Source organism: Hesperophylax consimilis, chromosome 1 (genome assembly GCF_061612785.1).
Source record: "Hesperophylax consimilis isolate HC1 chromosome 1, BYU_Hcon_1.0, whole genome shotgun sequence".
NCBI classification, from domain to species: domain Eukaryota; kingdom Metazoa; phylum Arthropoda; class Insecta; order Trichoptera; family Limnephilidae; genus Hesperophylax; species Hesperophylax consimilis.
Window position 1 is genome coordinate 44,147,547 of NC_142836.1, and position 22,460 is coordinate 44,170,006.

Consider the following 22,460-nt stretch of genomic DNA (forward strand, 5'->3'; position numbering starts at 1 on the left):
CACGTCTGCAGTCCTACCAACATACGATCAATTGACCTGCGCCTAGATCATAAATAAACCACTCAGCCTAGGTACTCAAACACTCACAGCTATAACATAATACAAATATTTTTTGCGGAAAAATATAAATTCATTCCAGTTCTTATAAAATAATATGATCCAAAGCGTTCCATACGTTTAAATAAATATAATGGTTTTACACATTTCAAATTCATCCTCAGTAGGTGATGCACCAAGTCGTGTAACGTCTGTTATCGGGCCGCTAACAATAACACTCCTTATGAAAATGGCCATAAGGTTTAAATTGTTACAATTCTAGGACAAAGCATTTCAAACTCTCACTTGTACCTAGATTATATGAAGTTAGTAACTGGTGCGCAGATGTAGCGAATCCGTTTAACTGCACAGAAGCTAGGTCCAAAAAGGCTATACTATCATATCTTCTAAATCATTATTAATTAAACCTAAGTCTACTCATACTTGTTTATAATATTTTTTTATGTATTTGTATCTCGTTCTAAAGCTTGTCTTAATTTTATACTTTCTGTCGTCATTTTATGATCAAATGCCACATTTAATTGTTATTTTTGTTTTAATTATTGCTAGTGTTTGGTTATGCCTGTTTTCTGTCTTCTTCTTCTTCTTTCGAATGACGGGGGGTCAGAGGGGGACATCTAGGTCTGCTAGCCAGTCTAGGGCCTCAGGCGTCGCCATGTGGACCTCATCAATCCCACTGGGTAATGAACGGAGCGGGCATTCGTTGACCACATGTTCGGTGGTCTGCACCGCACCACATTCACACATCTCCGACTCTTTAAGGCCCCATCTGTCCATCATGTGGGCACAGCGGCTATGGGAGCACCTTAACCTATTGATGGCCGACCAGGTTTTGCGAGGCAATGAGAACCCAGGCTGTCTCTCGGTGGGGTCCTGTATGAGATGGGCATTTCCCACGTTGGCCGTTTGCCATTCAAGTTTCCACCTATCTTCTGGGGTGAGAGGTAATCGGAGGAGCCTCTCTCCTTCCACCCAGAAGGGCTTTTGGGACTTCAAGCGGCATGCCGGGTGGGAGACGACATCTTCGTGCAAAGGTGTTGCGCTTTTTTGCAACGCCTTCTTGTATTCCCTCAGTGTTGAAATTTCTCGCCTGATGTTGCAAGTACGAGGAGCCAAGGGAGAGGACATGAGGACACAGAGGACCCTGTTTTCTGTGACATGTAATTATTGTGTATGGCATATTTATACTGTTAATATTACAAAAAAAATCCTTCATAAACCAACCTCCGATTTTGATTTATGCAAGAAAAAAATATCGCCAAATGATGTGTTTTATTTTGTTTATTTATTTATTTTATTTTGCAAAAACAGTATACAAATCACTACATTGCAAAAGCTATAAAGAAAATTACACAAAAATAATAATAAATATTTAAACACATAACGTATACAACCATGCATGTGGGAAAAATGTTACATGTAGGTACACACAGTTAAAGATTAACCTAGTGAGTCTTTCTAGGGGCATCACCATTGGTAAGTTAGTTCTGCGCCTGGGAAGAATCAAAAACCTGTGTTGGCGGTGTGATATTGGTAGTAAATCGTTCAGAAGCTTAAAAGGAGTAGGGCAACATTTTTCCTTGAACTAAGGCTGCAGATACGCAGCACTCCAAAGATAAATAAAATATGATTATCGATAATAATAATATGATAATCACTGATAATTTGAGAAGTAAAAGCCTTCATGGCGTTAATAAATAAATAAATATATATATTTTTAATTGAAAATGTTGTTTGAAAAAGTCATGGGTAAAAACCAAATTCTCTCGTGTAAGGGTATCGTAAAAACATATTTCGTATTTTTTAGAACATTAGTACATAAACGGGGTCTACAGGCCCCCTTTATACATGAGATCTACTCTCGAGAATGCTACGTACTAAGCTAAAGTAAAGCAGCCTTATAGCACCTGCAAGGTTGGTCATCTCCTTTGAATAGGGAATTCTCTTCACACCAAAAAATCACTTATTATTAATTATTCACATGTAGAAACACTTCAGACACAAGAATACATAGTTTTTATAATTTTCAAAAATCATTTATTAAAGTTATAATGACTTTAAAAACAGGCGCGAACGAAATATTTCAATGCAGCTAAAAACGCCCGGTGATTGATCAAGCGTTCAAGGGCGAACGATGACGTCACTGTTGACCGGCCCGAGTAGATCCTGCAAACCGATGGCGGCGGCAGCGGCAAAGGTGTGACGTAGCACTTGTGACGTAGCGGTCAAAATGGCGCATGACCGTTTTCAGAGCCGAAATAGCACGCAATTTTTAAAACAACTACAAAAAATTGAAAATGCATTTAAAAAAAAAGAAAAAAAAGAAGCACATAATAAAATAATTATCTTTATTGAAATAAATTATTTACAAAATGCACGAGAATTCCCTATGTGTATAACAAAATCCAACATATTTGTGGCAGATTTCCTGAGTTTGCAGGGTAAGCTATGGGGTAAGCCCTAGAGTTAAACTCACCATAGGACACGAATTGTTTCTTTTGGTTCAAATAGTTACCGAAGAGTTTCAATAAATTTTCATAAAAAAACAATTTTTTCGAGCATTCGAACAATCACTTAGGAGCACTAGGTGATAGACCTTATCGAAAGCCTTCGTAAAGTCATGGTATCACATGGTATGGATCATGGTATATAATATATCAACTTGCTCCTTGTGTTCCTTGTTATTGAGTGCTTTCGCCACATAATCTGTAAATACCACTAAATTTGTGGTGTTTGATCGGCCACGTTGTTGTACGATCAAGAATGGTTCAAATTTGGCATATTCATATTTATGCATAATTATTTCCATAACTTAGCAGGTGCGGAAAGAATCGCTATAGGATGGTAATTGGTTGCTTGATATTTGTCACCATCCCACCATCTTTCGACGTTTTCCATAGTTTAGGAAAAATTCCGTTTTCAATCACAAGATTAAATATACAAAGAAGTGGCTTAGATAAAGGTTCAGAACATTCCGAATTCCAAGTTCAGGCATGTTTTACGACGATCATTTTCCAAAGCACTTAATTTGCCTTATAATACAATAAAACCATAACTGGAAAGGGGTTGGAGATTGGAGTTGGAGATTTAGCACTTTAAAGCAGTTTAACAGGCCATATAATTTATTATTTTCTGGGCTTATAAAAAGACTTATCAAAAGGTTATCTCAAAACTAGGTTTTTGACTGAGCTGAATTTGTTGCATTTGCTTGCCTACGTTATGTTCGAGATAATTTTACTTGAGTGCGTGAGAGAAATATTCTGCCTTTGGTAAAAACTTTTTTTTACTACTTATTTATAAAAAAATATTACAATGGAATTCCTGTGTCAAGATGTGCAGCTATACAATTATGGTAAATAACATTAAAAATGATACATGTGTACTTAATATGATTGAATGTATTAACCCATAAAATTATTACAAAAATAAAAACAACTGTTATCCAAACTAAAATTACTGCTGGGCATTACGTGTTGGCAACAATAACATTATACTGAGTAAGTATTACAAAGTACCTGTGTTGGCTTATCAGCCACAGTCATATGATGACCAACCCATAATATACTTATTTTTATTGATAGATTAAGATTTTACACTTTTTTGGTTTGACTGAGGATTGAACATTCAACCTTTCGCTCCGTGGATGGGCTCTTAACTTCTGGGAACTTTTAAAATGTCTTTTAAAACTAAAAATAATGGTTAGATTGTGGATTTAACTTCCCTCTCAAGGATTGTGGGACTGACCAAACTAAAATGATTGAACTGCGTTATCACTTAAGTCAAATCCTAATTGGATGAATAATCCATTCATTCATTGGTTAATTTATGTATGCATTCATTCATTCATTCATTCATGAAAACAAAGTAGAAATTCAAAAAGATGCATTTAAAAAGGGATAATTTATTAAAAAATATTTTATTATTTATATTTTTTATAATTTTTTTTACTTTATTGGTACCAATGTTGAGTTTTGCATAGATAACACATTTTACGAAACGTCAAAATGATGCGGAGGTCACCTTGACACTTTCTTTCAAAATATTGGAGTGCGCGCGATTAATATAAAATAATAAACGGGTCAAGGCGTATTCGGCATTTGTTGATCGCTTATTATATTATCGTTAAGTGCCCTGCACCTCTCTGGGAAATAATGAACACATTTTTCAATAATTAACTTCTCAACTCAAGCCGGCTAATTCAAAAGGTATGTTTTTGTAGATATTTTTTTATCATTGGTGTTTGTACTTCCATCACTGTATTTCTAAAAACTTAATATAATACAGTTTTATAATTAGAATACTGCGTCTGTTTTTAAAAAAAGTAAATATATTTGTATTAAAAAATTAATTTTAATGAAATTAACACCATAATCAATCATATTTTTGTCAGTTAGTATCAAATGTCATACGTATGTCAATAATGATGATAAAAAAATAATAAATTATTGGGTTAATTGCCCCTAACACAGTTCAAAGTTTACGGGTGAGTCATTTATTTATCAGGTGTTATGCCGTGTTGCGCTAACTCCTTCTTTAGTCGACGTTTCGGACAGCGTTGCAGTGTCCATCATCAGGGCAGATCCGGTAGATCCGAAGATGTGTCATCTTCACATCTTCGGATCTACCGGATCTGCCCTGATGATGGACACTGCAACGCTGTTCGAAACGTCGGCTAAAGAAGGAGTTAGCGCAACACGGCATAACACCCCAAAAACAAACAACAAAAATGCTTTTGGCCGTGAGAATCTAAAAACTTACCATTTATTTATCAGTTTAAAGCTGTGTAAGCAAGAACTTTTACTTTATAAAATATCTTATTATAACATTTATTTATTTAAAATGAATTAATTTAAATTGTTGACAAGTTTTCAGCCATATATACTAGCTCTCATCTCGTTTGTTTTGAATCTATTGTGCTGTGCGTGATATCATCTTACGCCTCTTTTATTCTGTGTTCTCTTCCTTTGATGGTAAACTAGATATTTTATGTATGAAAGGCTGATCTTCACAAAGAAGATAGAGTTACACTGTGTACGCATTTTGTTTAAATCACAGAGATAAAAAAGATTTCTTTTAACAAATACACCATAAAAAGTTTTGAGTAATGTTGGCATCATAAACTAGTACAATTGTACAGATATTATTTTGAGAATAATAATGCTGAATTTTATTAAAAAAGGAATGATTGTTTTTGAGGAGATAATTGCACGATTTGTGATTTTTTTTAGCAATATGAGGAGTTGCAAAATAATCAATGTATTAATGGGTAGTTTTTTGGTGGTTTTATATTTCTTATTACACTTGTTGTAGAAATAGAAAACTGGTTTTATACTCCCGTGGCCTTATGTCTTCTCCACAATGGGGCATCGTTTGGTTGGCTGATTTCATTGTTGATAAAAGGCTTAGCTACACATTCTAATGGCCTCACTCTCGTCTCGGCATTTGGTACAAGTGCTGTCTCTTGAATAATGTGAATTTGTCTTTTTCTACTCAACTCAAATGGTGTTTAAGTAAAAAAGTTGTTTGTGTTAATTTCTCTTGTTTTGTACATATTATTTGACAAAATGAGATCCAATCTCTCATTTTCTAAAGTTTGTATTCTCTCAGAGCTTATCCTTTTCCATTTCTATTTATAAATTATGTAATAATTATAATTTAACATTTATGTTCTTTTATCTTCAAAGTCACATTGAATGAACTGGTTTAGTTAATATTACCATACACGTACATCACATGTAAAAGCTTAGAGTATTAGATAATCACCGACCGCATATTTATGTGGAACTTGCCCTATTCAAACATGCATTCAATCCTACAGCATTATTATTAAATAATATTCTATTAATAGTTAATTTTCCATGTAATGTTAGCCTTATGGATAAATGTTTGTGACCAGTTGCAGACAGACATGATGGAGCAGCGTGGCAGGACTAGCCCGGGGGGCAAGTCGGGGCGTCCTTCCAGCCCGGCCCTCTTGGTCTCCCGCAGCAACCATGGCACGCAGATCCGGGTTCTGACCCTCAACCACGGGGAGCATTTGGACTCTTCGATCTTCAGGTTCTGTCCTCATCTTGTCTCTTGCATAATGGAACTTGACGACAGATCTTTGAGAAATTTTCATTTAGCAGTGATGAAGAATACATAACATATATTATGGACTCATATTTCGTTATTTATCTGTATTATGTTGAATAGAAAGAAGGACTACATTTTAAATGCAACATTAATTTTCTATCTGCCTGAATTAATATTGCTAAAATGTTTTTCCATATTATTTAAAAATAGATCAATGCTCAATCAATCAATAAGTGATGAATTATGTGAATAATATTTGCTGTTAGTTAAATAATGTTATTGATATTATAATGTTTGTATTTGTTGGTTTTCTGGTTACAGATTAGATAAAGGATGTTTTCTGCATTTCCGACCTGGTCCCAGTCTAATGGGACATAAGGTTTTTGTTTACTGCAATTATGCCGATCAAACAAGCGGTAAGACAATTCATATTATTGCAAAAATTACTTCTTTCTTATCTTTACCACATTTCTCAAGTTCAAATTATGACCTGACTTTTATCAATTACCAAGATTAAATAGTTAATCTCATGCTTGCCAATATTAATAAAAAAAGATATCCATATACCTACCTAGTTTTTTCAACCTAAAATTATTGGTTTATTTTCTGTTTATTTAATATATTTTTTGTTTAACCTTTGGAACGCCGAGTTCCCGCGACCACCTCTGTAGTGTGCTGAGAGTAAAAATCCCACGAAACAGAATGTATTAATGTCAGATTACCATATGGATAAGCTGATGCTCAATGGATACAACATTTCCCAATTGGTACTTTTGGCGCTTAAGTTAATCTTTTCGTTATTGATTTAAAATAAAATATATGCTCCGTAATATTGTGAAACTCTAGGGTTTATTTGACAACTCTTCTCACAAAGCACCCTTTGCACTGCTTCAAATTCTTCAGTAACTAAATATTATTTAAATTTCATTTATTAAAAATGATGTATAGTGTTAGTAATATGAATCGAAATAGGAAACATATGAATATACATTACACATAGAACAATAATATCTAAGCAATATGATTATTTTTTTCTGGCAACTAAAGGGTTAAAATATTTTTAGAGCTGGGTCTATGCTTCAACGCATTTTAAAACACATTAAACAGCCGATGTTAACCCCATAGCAACTGATTTTTTTCAAATTTGACCTAAAAAATTCTAACTTTTGATTAACTCGAAAACAAAAGCTTAAATCAAAGAAAGTTGTACCACAAAATTGACTCCAAATGGGATGTGGATTCACTAGTTTCCCGTTTGTAATACGAGTTACCGGACACTGTATAGTAATTACTCTCCTTGCTTTTGGTACTTTATACCTTGCACTATTTTTTGTTCTTTTTAATTCTTCTTTTTTATTTTTTGGAACATAACTTAATATAAGCAAAGAAAACAATTAAATTGCTGAAACCAGCTTCAAAACGTACTTTGTTCACATAAAGTGTTTTTGAGTTATCGACTTGTTAAAATTAATAATTATTATGTTTGTATGATTAAAGAATAGTAAATTGGTGAAAATATTCAAGCAACTATGGGGGATGAAATGTTAAGGTTTAAGTATTTTGCTTTTCTTTTAGGTGCAGAGCCGACAGAGTTCATCCGCAACCAGTACTACTCGCTGGAGTGGAACCGCCCCAATCCGGACAACGTGTGGGCGCCCCCCACCGCGCTAGGCACCGGCACGCTCGTTCAGGACACCGACATATACTGCGAGGTGCTTGCTAACAAGCCCGGCAGCTACCACTTCTACTTTGTCTACGAGAACAAGTAACTACATTAGTCATTATTAACTAACTCACCATCATGCCTTCAGGACGGACAACATCTCGTACATACCCTTTTGTTATTCTGACTATTGACAATGGCCCGACTCAATTATTTGGTTCACTTGACAGTGCCATGTCATCCTCGGGTGACCCCAACTTAATCTATCTAAATAAATAAAAATGTAAATTTTAATTTGTTCAAGATTTTAAATCTCCAAAAGTTCTTCACCGATTGTTTTGAAATTTTGACACAACTTGTTAAAAGGTATCCCTCACCTGGTAGGTATTTAGGGATCAGTGTGTCCAGGAGTGACCAACGAGTGATCTATACCTCCCGCTGCGGCGCAAGGCGATGGGTCAAACCTCCCCAAACCAGCCTTTCCCGATCAAATGGTTCCCGGGGAAGCAGTACCCAAACCCGCCTCCCGAATTGAAATCACTCTACATGCCCAAACCATCTAAGCACCCCTTTCTTAATCTTACTCATTAGGCTTACATCAGCCCTGCTTTCTTTGTGAATCTCCGCACTCAGGGATCTCATTTCTACAGCATTCAGTCTACTTTCATACTCCGTCTGAAATTTATTATAATATCAATAATCTGACAATCAAGGCCGCCACTCTACCCGCACCAAAACTTCCCCAGTCAAATTCAAGTCGGTCTCCACAATTTACCTATTAGCCCTTAGATAGATGGATAGTCATTGAATACACTTGTTTGCAGTGGCTCAACTGTGGGACCCCAAGGCTCTGGCTTCTTCCAAGTGCTCCCAACACTGCGTTACGGCCGCAACAACCAAGACTGGCTCCCGCTGGACTGCATCCAGTGTCAGACGGTGCTCTCCAAGCACCTGGGCCCCCTGGACACTTGGGAGCGCAAGCTGCGAGTGTCCTTGGAGTCCGGGTACAACATGGTTCACTTCACCCCCATCCAGGAGCTGGGAGCTTCCAACTCTGGCTACAGTCTCTCTGACCAGCTCCGGGTTAATCCTATCTTCAGCCCTGATGCCAGCCGGGAAGTGACCTTCAATGATGTTGAAAACCTGATCTCCAAGATGCGCACCGACTGGAAGGTAAATTTAAATCAAACCTCTTGAAAAACACACTTTTCCGTATGCATTCCTACATTTATTTAAAAAATAATAATACATATTTCATACTTTAGGTACAATTATATTGAATCATTTATAAGAATATGGCTTATCAATACCGAGCTGTTTCTTCGATAAATAAAATTAAAAATAATAATACATATTTCATACTTACTTTAGGTACATTTATATTGAATCATTTATTAGAATAAGGCTTATCAATACTGAGCTGTTTCTTGGATAAATAATATTAAAATGCATTCATTCTGTTCTTTTATTTTTCAATATTAATTAAATTAAATTTATTAATTAGAATACCCCCATAGAAATCTACCACACTTCATGATATCAGTTGTTCAGGGTTAAGCCTAATACAACTTTTTTTTTTAATAATGTGTACAGGTCATTGATTTTAATAATGTGAACAGGTCATTCATTTTAAAAATATCCTTGCCTGTGGGTGAATAAAAACATAATGAAATTTAATAAAAATCTTGTTTTTAAGAATGAAAAAAAAACATTTTCAAATTGAATCGCAAGTCTAAATTTAAAGAGAATTGATAAAATTCACTATGTGCACAGAATTTGGTATCCCAGTATCTCTTTAAAATGAATTGCCTCTTTATAATATATAATTTATTTGGTTCTTATGTTGGCTTTTATAATATTTTTTTATAACTGTAACTTTCGTATTTAAGATAATTACTTTCTTTGTAGACAAATAGTTGTAACAAAATCACAAAAATCAGTTTTGCAGGTGCAGCGATTTAAATTTGCAATCTAAATTTGCAGGTGTTATCGATTTGCGATATAGTGCTGAACCACACGGCTAACGAGTCCCCCTGGTTGTTGGAGCACCCTGAGGCCACGTACAACGTGTACAACTGCCCGCACCTGCGCCCCGCACTGCTTCTGGACGCGCTACTCTGCAAGCTGACGGACGATGTGGGCCGCGGAGACTTTGACTCCTGGGGCATACCCAGCAAGGTCACGCAGCCGCAGCAGCTGGATGTAAGTCTTTAACCCTGTATCCTGGTTATGGCCCCATGACAAAACAGAACATTGAAGAAAGGAAAGAAAAAGAACAAACAAACAACAAGCCTAACCTAAATTACACCAACCCAACTATTTTTTTTTATCATTTTCTGTTTTGTGACTGTTCTGTTTTATCCGTTTACCGCTGTTAAAACATGTTATAATCATGCTCTTAGCGACAGAACCAAATTGACTTTAAAGATATTAAAATATGTACGGTGAGATCTCGATCGATCTTTCCTCAAATAATCATTTTCCCACATGTGTCGTTTATTTTTTCAGTCCCGAATTAATTTCATACAAACTCACATCCATCGTTCCTCTATGCATCGTTTTACTGCATTAATTGTTTAAAGCACTCACTTTTTGTACTATTTTGCTTGAGTTGGCTTTAGACATTCATTTGCTGGGCTTCGTCCTACGCACTGCGATGAATTTTAGAGACACCCGGGTTCTCCAAGTGCTATACATTGCGTTGGTTAGGAGTAGGCTTGAGAGTGGGTCGGTGGTTTGGAGCCCACATCAGGTGAAGTATTCCCTCATGTTGGAGAGAGTGCAGAAGAAATTTCTGAGATTCCTCTACCTGAGGGAGTATGGCTACTACCCGTGGCTCTATCCTACTGACTTTCTCTTGGGCATGCTCGGTATGAACCATCTACGGGTCAGAAGAGATGTGCATATTGTATCACACTTCTTCAAACTGATTCGTGGATGGTTAGTAAATCCGACTATCATGGAGAGTATTAGTCTCTATGTTCCTGATGGTTATCTCCGTCACCGACAGCATAGACTGTTTTATCTCCCGGCCTGCAGGACTAACTTGCCAATGGTCATGCCGGTGGGGAGAGCAGTCTTTCTGTTGAACAGAATTAATTCGGATATCGACATATTTAGCATCGGTGAAGCTGCCTTTAAAAGGCAAGCTCTATTGATGCTGGTATAGTTTATACACCACTTATTATGTAATACCATTTTACAAATGTACTTAAAAACGAAATAAAATGTAATTTTGTAATGTTTTTAAAGGAATAAACTAATTGAATTGAATTGAAAAAAAAGTACTGTGGATATATTTTAACTTTCTAGTTTTTGGTCGTTTCAACATTAAAAAAAAACCGTCCGTTGAAAAAAGTGCATACTTACATGAAATATTAAATAGATATTAGCCAAGTGTTTGGGAATCGCAATATTTTATTTAATCACATAATTTATTATATGAAATATGTAAGTTTTTTCTATATTCCTGCATCCATTGTTTTCCCGCATTCATAGTTTGTTTCAATGGGACCCTTCAAAAATACTAGATAGCTGTTGAATATTTGCACTTAATTTCCAAATGGAAGATTATCTCAGTGATAGGTAACTATTCAGAATTGAAAGTTTCAGGAGTTTCTTTAGATTATATTTAGTAACCAGATCTGAATCGTCAGATACAGTTTCTGATATTATATGTTCTAATTTTTTTTCAGGCTATCAAAAATTTGCTGCTTACAAAGTTATTGCCGGAGATAAAACTTCATGAGCTTTACCTCTGCAATGTGACTGATATTGTTTCGGAGTTCTTCACTCTGGCCAGGAATAAGTGAGTTGATATTATCACACGCATCATTTTTTAATCACGCCTTCGACTTCTATCATAAATTAATTGACAAATTATAATACCTTTTAACTGACCGGTTTCAATTCCTAGGGTTCCTCCAGTGACCTCTAATACGGAAGAAAAAGAAGAGCTGAAGATAGTCCAGGACCCACAGTACCGCCGCATGTCTTCCATGGTGGATATGGAACTAGCCCTTCGAATTTATAATATTTACAGGTAAATAAACATCCCCGTACTTCGTCGTTGAATTACCGTTTTGCATTAATTCTAAATGGGTTTCTTTATTTTTTTTTTGTTTTTAACATTGATAAATATTTGGTTTATTTTAATAAACTTTAAAAAAAATATTACAGGTCAGATTGTTACGACGAAGATTCTCGTCTGAAAAAATGCACGGAAGAGCTGAAGATAAAACTGGAGTCGCTAAACCACGATATGTTTGAAGAAATACAAGGCCATCTTAATTACGCAGTTGACAACTGTATTGCTGGCATGAGGTACATAATATCTGTAATAAATATTCTACAATATAACTGGTGTTGGCTTATAGCCATTATGTAACAGTGTTGTTTATTTACAGATATTTCCGGATCCAGTCAGATGGTCCTAAAATTGAAGAAGTTTCAATTAAAAATCCTCTGGTGCCGAGATACTTTACGTTCCACGGGTCTGTGACCAACATGAAAGATATCGAGAGTAAGATGTACTCGCTTGATGCCAGGTTTATGATGGCTCACAATGGTTGGGTTATGAATGCGGATCCGCTTAAAGATTTCGCAAACATCAAGGACGGAACCGCCAATGTTTACTTGAGGAGAGAACTCATTGCGTGGGGTGACAGCGTTAAATTAAGGTACGACTAATTTGTATTGAATTTATGAATAAGTGCAGAGATATTTTATAACTGACGATGCACCTCAATATGTAAGATTCGGAATCAGTTGAAATCGCACACTCCTCAGACAGATGGCAATAAGGTTGAAAATCCCGCATAACCAAAAAAACATTGTCAAAATGCATGCTTTTTTATTTTGTGAAGTTCAGGCACAAATATTAAAACGTTTTTCAATCATAATCTAAAGCACTTAATTTTCTACAAGGGGTTCGTAAGTAGGGGATTTTGAATTCAGGCACTTTTTATAGGCCTGATAAAGCTTATAAAATGACTTAAAAACTCGATTATAGCAGAAGCCAAAATTTGTTCTATTCGCAGTATTTAATTAAAGCATCTATAATTTTTCAAAGCAATCAAATTTTTTAATACCCAAAACACTAGATTTTACATTACTTTGCATTGCATCTCCTTAACAATAATGATTCTTTTGTATTTCAGGTATGGAAACAAACCTGAGGACGTACCTTTCCTGTGGAAACACATGAGGGAATATGTTGAGATTACAGCTCGTGTATTCGATGGAGTTCGTCTTGACAATTGCCATTCTACTCCTCTGCCAGTAAGTTAAATTTAAACATATTCACAAATCAGATATATTCTCTTCCGACTTGACAAGATAATAATTTTATTTAATCTTTATTATTGAAAGTTTTGCTTCTTTTCAGGTAGCGGAGTACTTGTTGGATTGTGCGAGGAAGGTGAAGCCTGACCTGTATGTTGTGGCGGAATTATTCACCAACTCTGATCAAACAGACAATATCTTTGTCAACCGACTTGGCATCACCTCATTGATTAGAGGTACATCATTAATGAATAATTTACAACTTTTTAGTTTGTCTTAATGTCTTTTGTTTTTCTCAAGGTTGACTTTTGTTACACGTAAAACACATAAAGTTAGAGAGTTCTTTTCTTCCGCTGGTTGTGACCATTAGTAATATTCCAGAGGCTCTCTCCGCCTGGGATTCCCACGAGCTGGGTCGCCTGGTGTACCGGTACGGGGGTCGGCCGGCGGGGGCCTTCCTGCAGCCCCCGCGCCGCTCTCTCACCCCCTCCATCGCACATGCACTCTTCCTGGACCTCACCCATGACAATCCTGCACCTGTCACCAAGAGGTCCGTGTACGATCTGCTGCCCTCGGCTGCCTTAGTGGCCATGGCTTGCTGCGCCTCGGGCAGCAACAGAGGATATGATGAGCTGGTCCCGCACCACATCCATGTTGTGGATGAAACTCGTCAATACAGCGAGTGGGGAGAATACGGAGGTATTGACACTCCGGTGGTGGTTAACCTTCAATCAGGCATCATCGCTGCTAAGAAAGCTCTCAATCAACTTCATTACGAGCTAGGCAGTCAAGGTTTTGATCAGGTATGTACATTCCCCCATATATATGCGCAGTATAATAAAATTTCATATTGCAGACATTAGCAATAACCTTCGGAAATATTGAACTGAGGAAATGCATACGATCATAAATGAATGTGTGAGCATAAAATGTATTGGGAGTATTTACTCTCCTTATCGTATATTCCTCTCCCTTTACCTACTTATTACTTTTTAGGTATATATTATGTATAAAACTCCAACTTAACTCTCTTACCAAACTTTTTTTGGCTTAATCCTTCAGGCCTCTGACATATTGACCATTATATTTCTTAAATAAGCTGTCTAAAAGTCAGAGAATTTGTATGTATTTTCACTTCTCAATAAACTCCAAATAAATGGTGTATTTCTGAACGTATCCAAAAATTAAAAACGTTTTAGAAAGGTGATAAAATACACTTTCAAATTTTATTATTAGAAATATAACTTTTTTAATAATAAATATTTGAATGCAAACTTAAAAAAGTTTTAAAAATAATTTGCCTTATGCTTTTCCCTCGAAACACTGAACTAAATATACTGATAACAAAAATAAACATATTTTAATAAACAAATATTTTGTAAACATTATTGCCACAACACTTTTTTGTCATTTCATATAAAAATCATTAATAAAAAAATCACAAAATTTCATAATTTTTTCTCAATTTGCGGTCGGAACCTTTGGTTTGATAAAGGTGTACATTTTAATTATTCTATGGTTAATTTCCATATTCAAATATAAAGATTTGTGTTTTTTCTTTTTAAAACCGTTTAATTCATATTTCTATCCATGACATCTATGAGACCACATAAGTTGTTGTCAAAATCAAACAAATTAGCCTGAGGAGTTTAACTGATGAGAGGAACTGTATTCATTAACTCATATAATATATATAAATATTTATATTGTATTATACAGGGTGTCCAGGGGTAAAGCGCAATATTAGTAATATCGCAGTAATCTTCGGGATTCTTCATGATGGTAGAAGTAAAAAAGTTTTCGAAATTCCATTGTTTTTTTCCCATACAAAATATTTTTCCATAGAAGAATCTTTATTTTTCCATTCAAACGATTCAACTTTTTTTTTAATCTAAAAACTTCCGTCAAACATAGGAATTTAGAAACAGTTATTTATCTTTTATACTTGTACTGTCATATAGAATCACCCCCCCGAAGTTAGTGCACATTACCCTTGGACACCCTGTATAAGTTTTTTTTCTTACTAAATAAATATATTATTGATTTATTTTTTTCTATTATACATACATTAATGAATTTATTAAGGGTATGTATTTATAATTTTTAGGTTTATGTAGATCAGATGGATTCCGATGTAGTTGCAGTCACCAGGCACAATCCAAGATCCCATCAGGTAATCCCATTAAGTACTAGTTATATTACCATTACAGATTGATAAAATTTATTCAATCTATTGAAAGATTTCTAAGCACAATTGTTTTTTCAGACTGTTATTCTGGTGGCTTATACGGCCTTCTCACAGCCTGATCCAAATCACCACAAATCTACCAAGCCATTGCGATTTGAAGGAAAACTTGATGAAATTATTTTTGAAGCTAGTCTACGACATGTTGACGCAAGGTAAGACGGCACTCCTTTCTACTCTAATTTACATAATCAAAAGATTAAAATGAAAGCCTTGATTTATTCTCATCCCCGTTTGCTCATATTCCAGGTCGGGTGGAGCGATTCTTCAGAACTACAAGAACTTCAACAAGCACTCAACCTATATAAATGGACTTACTGAATTTGAAACCCTCATTAAACAAAATATTCAATTAAATCAGTCTCAAATACTCAATAACTCAGAGAGACACGAAGGGAACTATACCATATTGGATTTCAAAGATTTTACTCCCGGATCTGTAGTAGCCATTCGCGTGTCTATGCCAGAAGACGTAAAAAATAACTTCCAAAAACTACACCAAGTGGCAGACGCCTTCCACATGCTGCCATATGATGGTATCCTCAATCAGCTGGGCCTTGCAGCCATCGTTCCTCGACTGAGCCTAGTAGACCTCAGTGCCTGTATATACATGTGTGATCAAGAGGAAAAAGATAATGGGGGATCGGGAGTGTACGACATTCCTGGCTCCGGGCCGCTGTTCTACTCCGGATTGCAAGGATTCATATCTCTTCTGAGTGAAATCAGACCCAACAATGACTTGGGACATCCGCTCTGTAATAATCTCAGAGAAGGCAATTGGATGATTGATTATATATGGCAAAGATTAGAGAAGTATCCTAATTTGTCTGAACTGTCTCATTGGTACCAATCCACATTTCAAGCATTAAAAGATATTCCTCGCTTCTTAATTCCCTGCTACTTCGATATGATGATCACTGGAATCCATCAAGTGCTCTTGAAAGCTTGCTTTTCTCAAATGTCAGATTTCATCAGGTGCGGATCCTCATTTGAAAAAGCATTGGCTTTGGGTAGTGTTCAGTGTGGGGGAGCTGTGGCCTCAGTGTCCCTGCCCCCCATGTCCCCCCAGCTGCCCCCCCCGCTGCCCCCCCAGCCGCACGCTACACTGTCAGCCGGCTTGCCTCACTTCACCAACGGCTACATGCGCTGCTGGGGACGCGATACCTTCATCGCCCTGAGGGGTATGTTCATACTCACCGGGCGCCATCAAGATGCTCGTCACCATATTTTGGCATTTGCATCTTGCCTCAGACACGGTCTGATCCCCAATCTACTGGACGGAGGTAAAAACTCGCGCTTCAACTGCAGAGATTCTGTTTGGTGGTGGCTCTACAGCATAAAGGATTACTGCATGGAAGCTCCCCAAGGTCTCGGTATAATGCAAGATCCCATATCTCGTATATTCCCTACAGATGAGTCTCAGCCCTGTGGTCCGGGACAAGTTGAACAGGTTTTGCAAGATGTAGTGCAGGAGGCTCTCAATGTTCATTTCCAAGGGTTAATATTCCGGGAGCGCAATGCCGGCCGTGCTATAGATGCACACATGTCTGACAAAGGATTTAACAATCAAATTGGTGTTCATCCTGAAACTGGATTTGTATTTGGCGGAAATGATGCCAACTGTGGAACTTGGATGGACAAAATGGGATCCTCCGATGCTGCTGGTAATAGAGGTAAGCCAGCTACCCCGAGAGATGGAAGTGCTGTGGAATTGGTAGGTTTATCTAAGGCTGTAGTCAGTTGGTTAGCTGTGCTGCACGCCACTGGAAAGTACCCCTATTCTGGAGTACAACGTAAGCATCGTGATGGATCAGTCACATCTTGGACGTTTGTGCAATGGGCAGATAAAATTCAACAGAATTTCGAGAGGTACTTTTGGATTAATACGACTCCTGCCGCAAATGATATAAGACCAGATCTAATCCATCGTAGAGGAATCTATAAAGACTCCCACGGAGCCACCCAAGCTTGGGCCGATCATCAGCTCAGATGTAACTTTACAATCGCCATGACGGTTGCTCCGGAACTCTTCGATCCTCAACACGCTTGGGTCGCTCTAAACAATATGAAAGAATTGTTGTTGGGTCCCCTAGGAATGAAAACCTTGGATCCAGAAGACTGGGCTTACTGCGGAGACTATGATAATTCCAATCAAGGCACAGATCCTAAAGTTGCTCATGGCTTCAACTACCACCAAGGTCCAGAATGGGTGTGGCCCATAGGATTCTATTTGCGAGCCCGTCTGCACTTTGCACAAGAGAATGGTTGCCTCAGGAAGACCGTGGCTGAAACACAGTCCGTGTTGTCTCGACACCTGGCCGAGCTGCAGAGCACGCACTGGCGAGGGTTGCCCGAACTCACCAACAGTAGCGGTGCCTTCTGCTCCGACTCCTGCCGCACGCAGGCCTGGAGCATGGCCTGTGTGCTGGAGGTTCTGCATGAAATACGCCAATGGGAGAGCAAGCAGCCCGTGGTGCTCAGTGTAGATGAAAACTGACGTAGACAACGCATCGTAGTCCATATTGTGCCATACGCTTGTGATGTGGCACTAAAAAATTATAGCAAAAATACAAAATGCAATGATTGCACATTGCAAACTTTCAAATCTACAAACGTCCTAGATCCCAGGCATTTTAACGATATTGAACATTTATATTCGGAACCTTTATATGTCGATTCAAAGAAAAACAAGAAGGGAAGATCGAAAAGAAAGAAGAAAAATGATAAACAGAATTCAGATTCCTTAGAAAAGGATAATTGGAAATTCTTTGGTAAAAAGAAGCAAAAGAAACCTGGTTTCAATTTCTTAAAGTTTCACAGTAAACAAAAGTGGGAAACGAAAGACAGTGGAGCAGCTTCTAGCCCATTCCTCGATGCACGAGACTGTAACTCTGGTAGTGAAGCAGAAATGGTATCTAGCTTTCAAAGCATGTGTCAAAAGCACTACAAAGCTGCTAAAAATGTTTCCAAAAATATTTACAACAAAATCATACATCACTATGATTACACTTATAGTTTTGCCACTGTTGTTTACAGCGATCGTTATTTTTTATATAATTTTACTTTAGAAACTAAAACAATGCCAACAAAATGCTTCATTTCTAACGACCTCAGTGGAGAACTGCTTCACAAACGATTCACACGAACTTGCAACAACTATACCAACGTGTTGAACTTCGAAAGCAAATGGTGTAGTGGCAATGCTACCTACACCAAACATTACATGCCGATCTTCACCTCGTGGGGAATCCAGCCATATTCTCCATACAGCAGTGTGCTCTTCGACTTTACCGATCGTTATCTTCTTCATTTTGCTGACCGCCGTCACTATTATTCCACTTTCTTCGATGACATTCAGCAGTTTTATGATTTGAATCGTCAATTATTCCCCAACTACAGGCCACTCGTGGACGTGTTTGCCTGCAGCCGGGAACTTTTGGACTACGATGACTTTATTTATTCACATTTTAAGTTGGGAGAAACGAACCAAAAACAAATGCAACCTCTTTTCTTTTATGAGAGAAGGCCATATGCTTATCGTAATTCTGCTAAAGGTTTTACCCCTTTGCTCAGATTTACTGATTATGAAATGAATAGCAAAAAGAAGACTTTTAAGAAAAACAACCCTTACGGACAGCCTAGTACATACGGGTACACCACTTTTGTTTCCAAATTTCCAGTACCTGACTTTGCTTTGTCAGAGGACGATCTTCTGACAAGGTGGAAAAACAATTTGTACGAGAAAACCAAAAATTATGAACCCATAAAAATCTATGAAAAGCTTTATAAACCTAGCCGACGACTCTCCAACTCTAATTTAGATTTGATTGAGCCAGATTTATTAGACAAAAGGAATAATAAAACTTATTCCTTAGACAAAAAGAAGATCAATTTCGACCAGTCACTTAAAGATTCGGACAATGACGTAAAGAACAACCTGGGAGTCAGCAGCCTCCTGGAGTCTAACAAGGAGTTAAATAAAGCCAGCCTGACGAGGATGGGTGGAATCGGGGATATCCTGACCGCCTCGGGTGGTGAGGGGGGGAATCTATTAGTAATGGAACCGCTCTTGATATTGCAAAATATAAACCAAGAGCGTATAAAACATAAGTTTTTGGCTGCTAAAAAAGCCCAACGGTTGATGGTGTATGTGATAATTGGCTACACCGTTTTCTTCATCAGCTTTTCTCTTGTTGCATTCTATGTCATGTACTTCATATAGAAGTAAGTTCTCGCCTGCTATGCTATGCTTGTGCAATATATTGTAGACTCTCTACGTGATACAAGCGATACCATGATAACATGTGGGCAATAAGCTATAAAGCTTAAGTCACATATTGTGTTTATGAATACTGCCATAATTATTATTAACCTTGATTTACTTTATTTTGATGTGCCATATTATTTTTTTATGCCAATTTAAACATGTTTAAATTACACGCTTTTTGTGAGTTGTTTGAATAATTTCACAATAAGCTTTTTGTTCTACAGCGATGTAGGTATGTGTTCCTTTATCATATTTTGAAGATTTAATTATTTTTTTAATATAAAAGCTATATTTTTTTAAACAGTTTTAAATAAAACAAAAATTATTTTACCATTCATAAATTGTTTTGCATTATGTGACACTATAATATAATATTATTTAAAAATCATAATTGCAGGAGCACAAATTATTACATATTATTATCTGCTTTTCTATAAAGCAATGTGTTAAGTTTTTAGATATTTATTAGGAGTTCAAAGATTGTTGTGGATGTTTTATTGAAAATAAAAATTATAACATTTTCATTGAATGTTAAAAAAAAATGCTATTTAGACAGGTATAATATACTACAAATAATTTGATATTTACCCTTTTTTAAGAACTAGATTTGCACTTTAGTCTTTAATTAATAAAAAAAACTTACATTGCAGATGATTCTAACGGATACAATAAATAACTATTTTGTTTCTAGCAACTTGCTTTTCCTCTTATTCTAGCCACGCCGCATTACTATGCTCATATTTATAATATAGTAGTTGCAGGTAGGAATATTGTGTTCTCAGCCTAGAAGCCTGAAGCCTGCAGCAGTCCATTCTGTGCTTTCTGCGTATTCTCTAGACTTTATAAATAATAATCGTAAAGCTATTTACCAATACCTTTTATAATTTTTTTTGTTGTTTTGCTTTTATTTAAGATTAAAAAATGTTATTATAATAATGAATTAATTCATCATAAACACATCTACAAATAATTCTCATGTTGATATGTTGCCACTATCTGACATTTTGGTTATTTCAAATATGATCACATATTTTTTATGATTGTTAAGTTTGCAAATATTTGTATTCCATTTGTGTCAATAAAATCAAAGGTTATAGAACAAAAGTGTAATTTTTAAATTAACTTTAATCATTTCCAGAAGAAGCTATTTTTTACGAGACCCTTTGTGATGATCAGTTGGGCAATATGGAAGAGCGCTTGTGCTTGCGACAGTCGTAGGTTGTCTATCAAATCCACATTCCCTGTTCCAATCACCTTCCACTCCTGTTGTCTTACTGGTCCCAACATTTAGTTTTATTAATGGGTGTTCCACTCATCAAATTTCTTCAAAAAGCAGAAAGCTGCTAGTTCCTTCGAGTAGACTATTGGAAAAGACTGAGCATGGATCTGACTCACTCAGCATTGCATCTGTGCGTCAGACATGTTAATTGGTCTGTTAATACTGACCATAATGCCTAGTCGGAATTCATTTTTTTGTTTGTTGTATGATTTTTGGGAAACTTATTTCACATTTACAAGTAACAAATAATATAACGGGTATGATATTACATATAAAGTTAAAAAAAAAAATTCTGGCAAGTTTCTCTTCAGAAACTTGGAAGATAGTGACTCTTTATGCAATTTTTGAGAACTCAATAATAGCTTATGGAAAATTGGAATAGTTTCTTTCCAGAGCTTACGACAATGAAATTCTTTTATAGATAATTTTTGAGAACATCAACGCCACACAATGAGCGATGGACGCAGATGATGCGGCGACCTTCCTGAAGGACGATCTATTTTATTTATAAAGGGTGGTCCATCGGGTACCCTGGATTTTAATTTCCCTCCATTTTTTTGTATTTAAGTTGGCAACTCTAATGTGGGACAGTTGTCATCTGCTGTTATTGAGGTTATTAAAAAACGAACGAAGTCTTGTTATTGTTAAAACACATAAAAAATTTAATTTCAAAATTAAATCCGGCGTACTCGATGGAAAACCTTAATTATTATATTTTTGTTATATTGTCATTACTTACTTATTATGTTTATCATTTCAACCTCTCGTGGAACTCCCATGTTGAGAATGTAAAATCCAAAATTTCCCTGATAACCGGTGTACTTTATCGACTCCAAGGTGTGTTCCCCACATCTTTACTGCATGCAACATATTATGCTATGATCCACTCCCACCTGAGTTATCTAGTTAGTATCTGGGGCACCATTACCAAAAAAAAAAGTTCCGAAATACAAGTAATTCAAAATAGAGCCGTACGTAATATATATAATCTGCCATGGGATACACATGTCAAAGATATATACTCACAGACACAAATACTTCCTTTTACAGTCCTGCCAAAGTATAACATCACAACTGCCATTCTACAAATAATTCAACACTCCTCACACACCAACACTTAACCAGTCTTTAATTCTGACATACACCAGCACAAAACACGATCACAAAATCAAATACATTTATCGTCATCTACTTACACGACCAAATTTGGAATTAACTCCTTAAAATACATTGCACATAAACAATATAACGCATTACCTAGTAATTTAAAACTTCCGGCAGCGAACAAAAAAACATTGGCAAAAGCTCTTAAAAGCTATTTCCTTAGCAGTTTCATTAATGACTAACACAATCTTTCTCTAGAACTCCATAATAACATCTGCGTTTATTTATTTTAATGTATTTTATTTATTTGTCTTGTCCTTTCTAATGTTGTCTTTCCCGAAATGAGTTTTATAAACTCAGTGGGAATAATACATTATTACTTTGTTATCATTTTGTAATGTATTATCTCGTAATATTTTTTTTTTTTTTTCTATATATTGTGGTTTGGTAAAAACCTTAAAGCCATAAAATGAAAACTTACAGGAGA

At 36.2% G+C, this 22,460-nt stretch overlaps 1 protein-coding gene across 2 annotated transcripts; it reads left to right on the forward strand.

The window, feature by feature from the left end:
- The first annotated feature begins 4,068 nt into the window (after nucleotides 1-4,068).
- LOC149426978 (glycogen debranching enzyme) lies at nucleotides 4,069-20,711 on the forward strand. 2 transcript variants are annotated; one of them, XM_089634530.1, is made up of 16 exons: nucleotides 4,069-4,262; nucleotides 5,954-6,114; nucleotides 6,454-6,548; nucleotides 7,708-7,897; nucleotides 8,620-8,968; nucleotides 9,779-9,997; nucleotides 11,491-11,603; nucleotides 11,712-11,837; nucleotides 11,975-12,118; nucleotides 12,202-12,474; nucleotides 12,955-13,075; nucleotides 13,182-13,314; nucleotides 13,460-13,881; nucleotides 15,186-15,251; nucleotides 15,345-15,478; nucleotides 15,573-20,711. In XM_089634530.1, exons 2-16 carry the CDS (start codon nucleotides 5,966-5,968, stop codon nucleotides 17,818-17,820), a joined length of 4,782 nt encoding a protein of 1,593 aa, XP_089490656.1. In that variant the 5' UTR covers nucleotides 4,069-4,262; nucleotides 5,954-5,965; the 3' UTR covers nucleotides 17,821-20,711. The 2 variants fall into 2 exon arrangements, with proteins under 2 accessions (XP_089490656.1, XP_089490664.1); XM_089634538.1 differs by having other exon boundaries at nucleotides 5,960-6,114.
- Nucleotides 20,712-22,460: the final 1,749 nt, after the last annotated feature.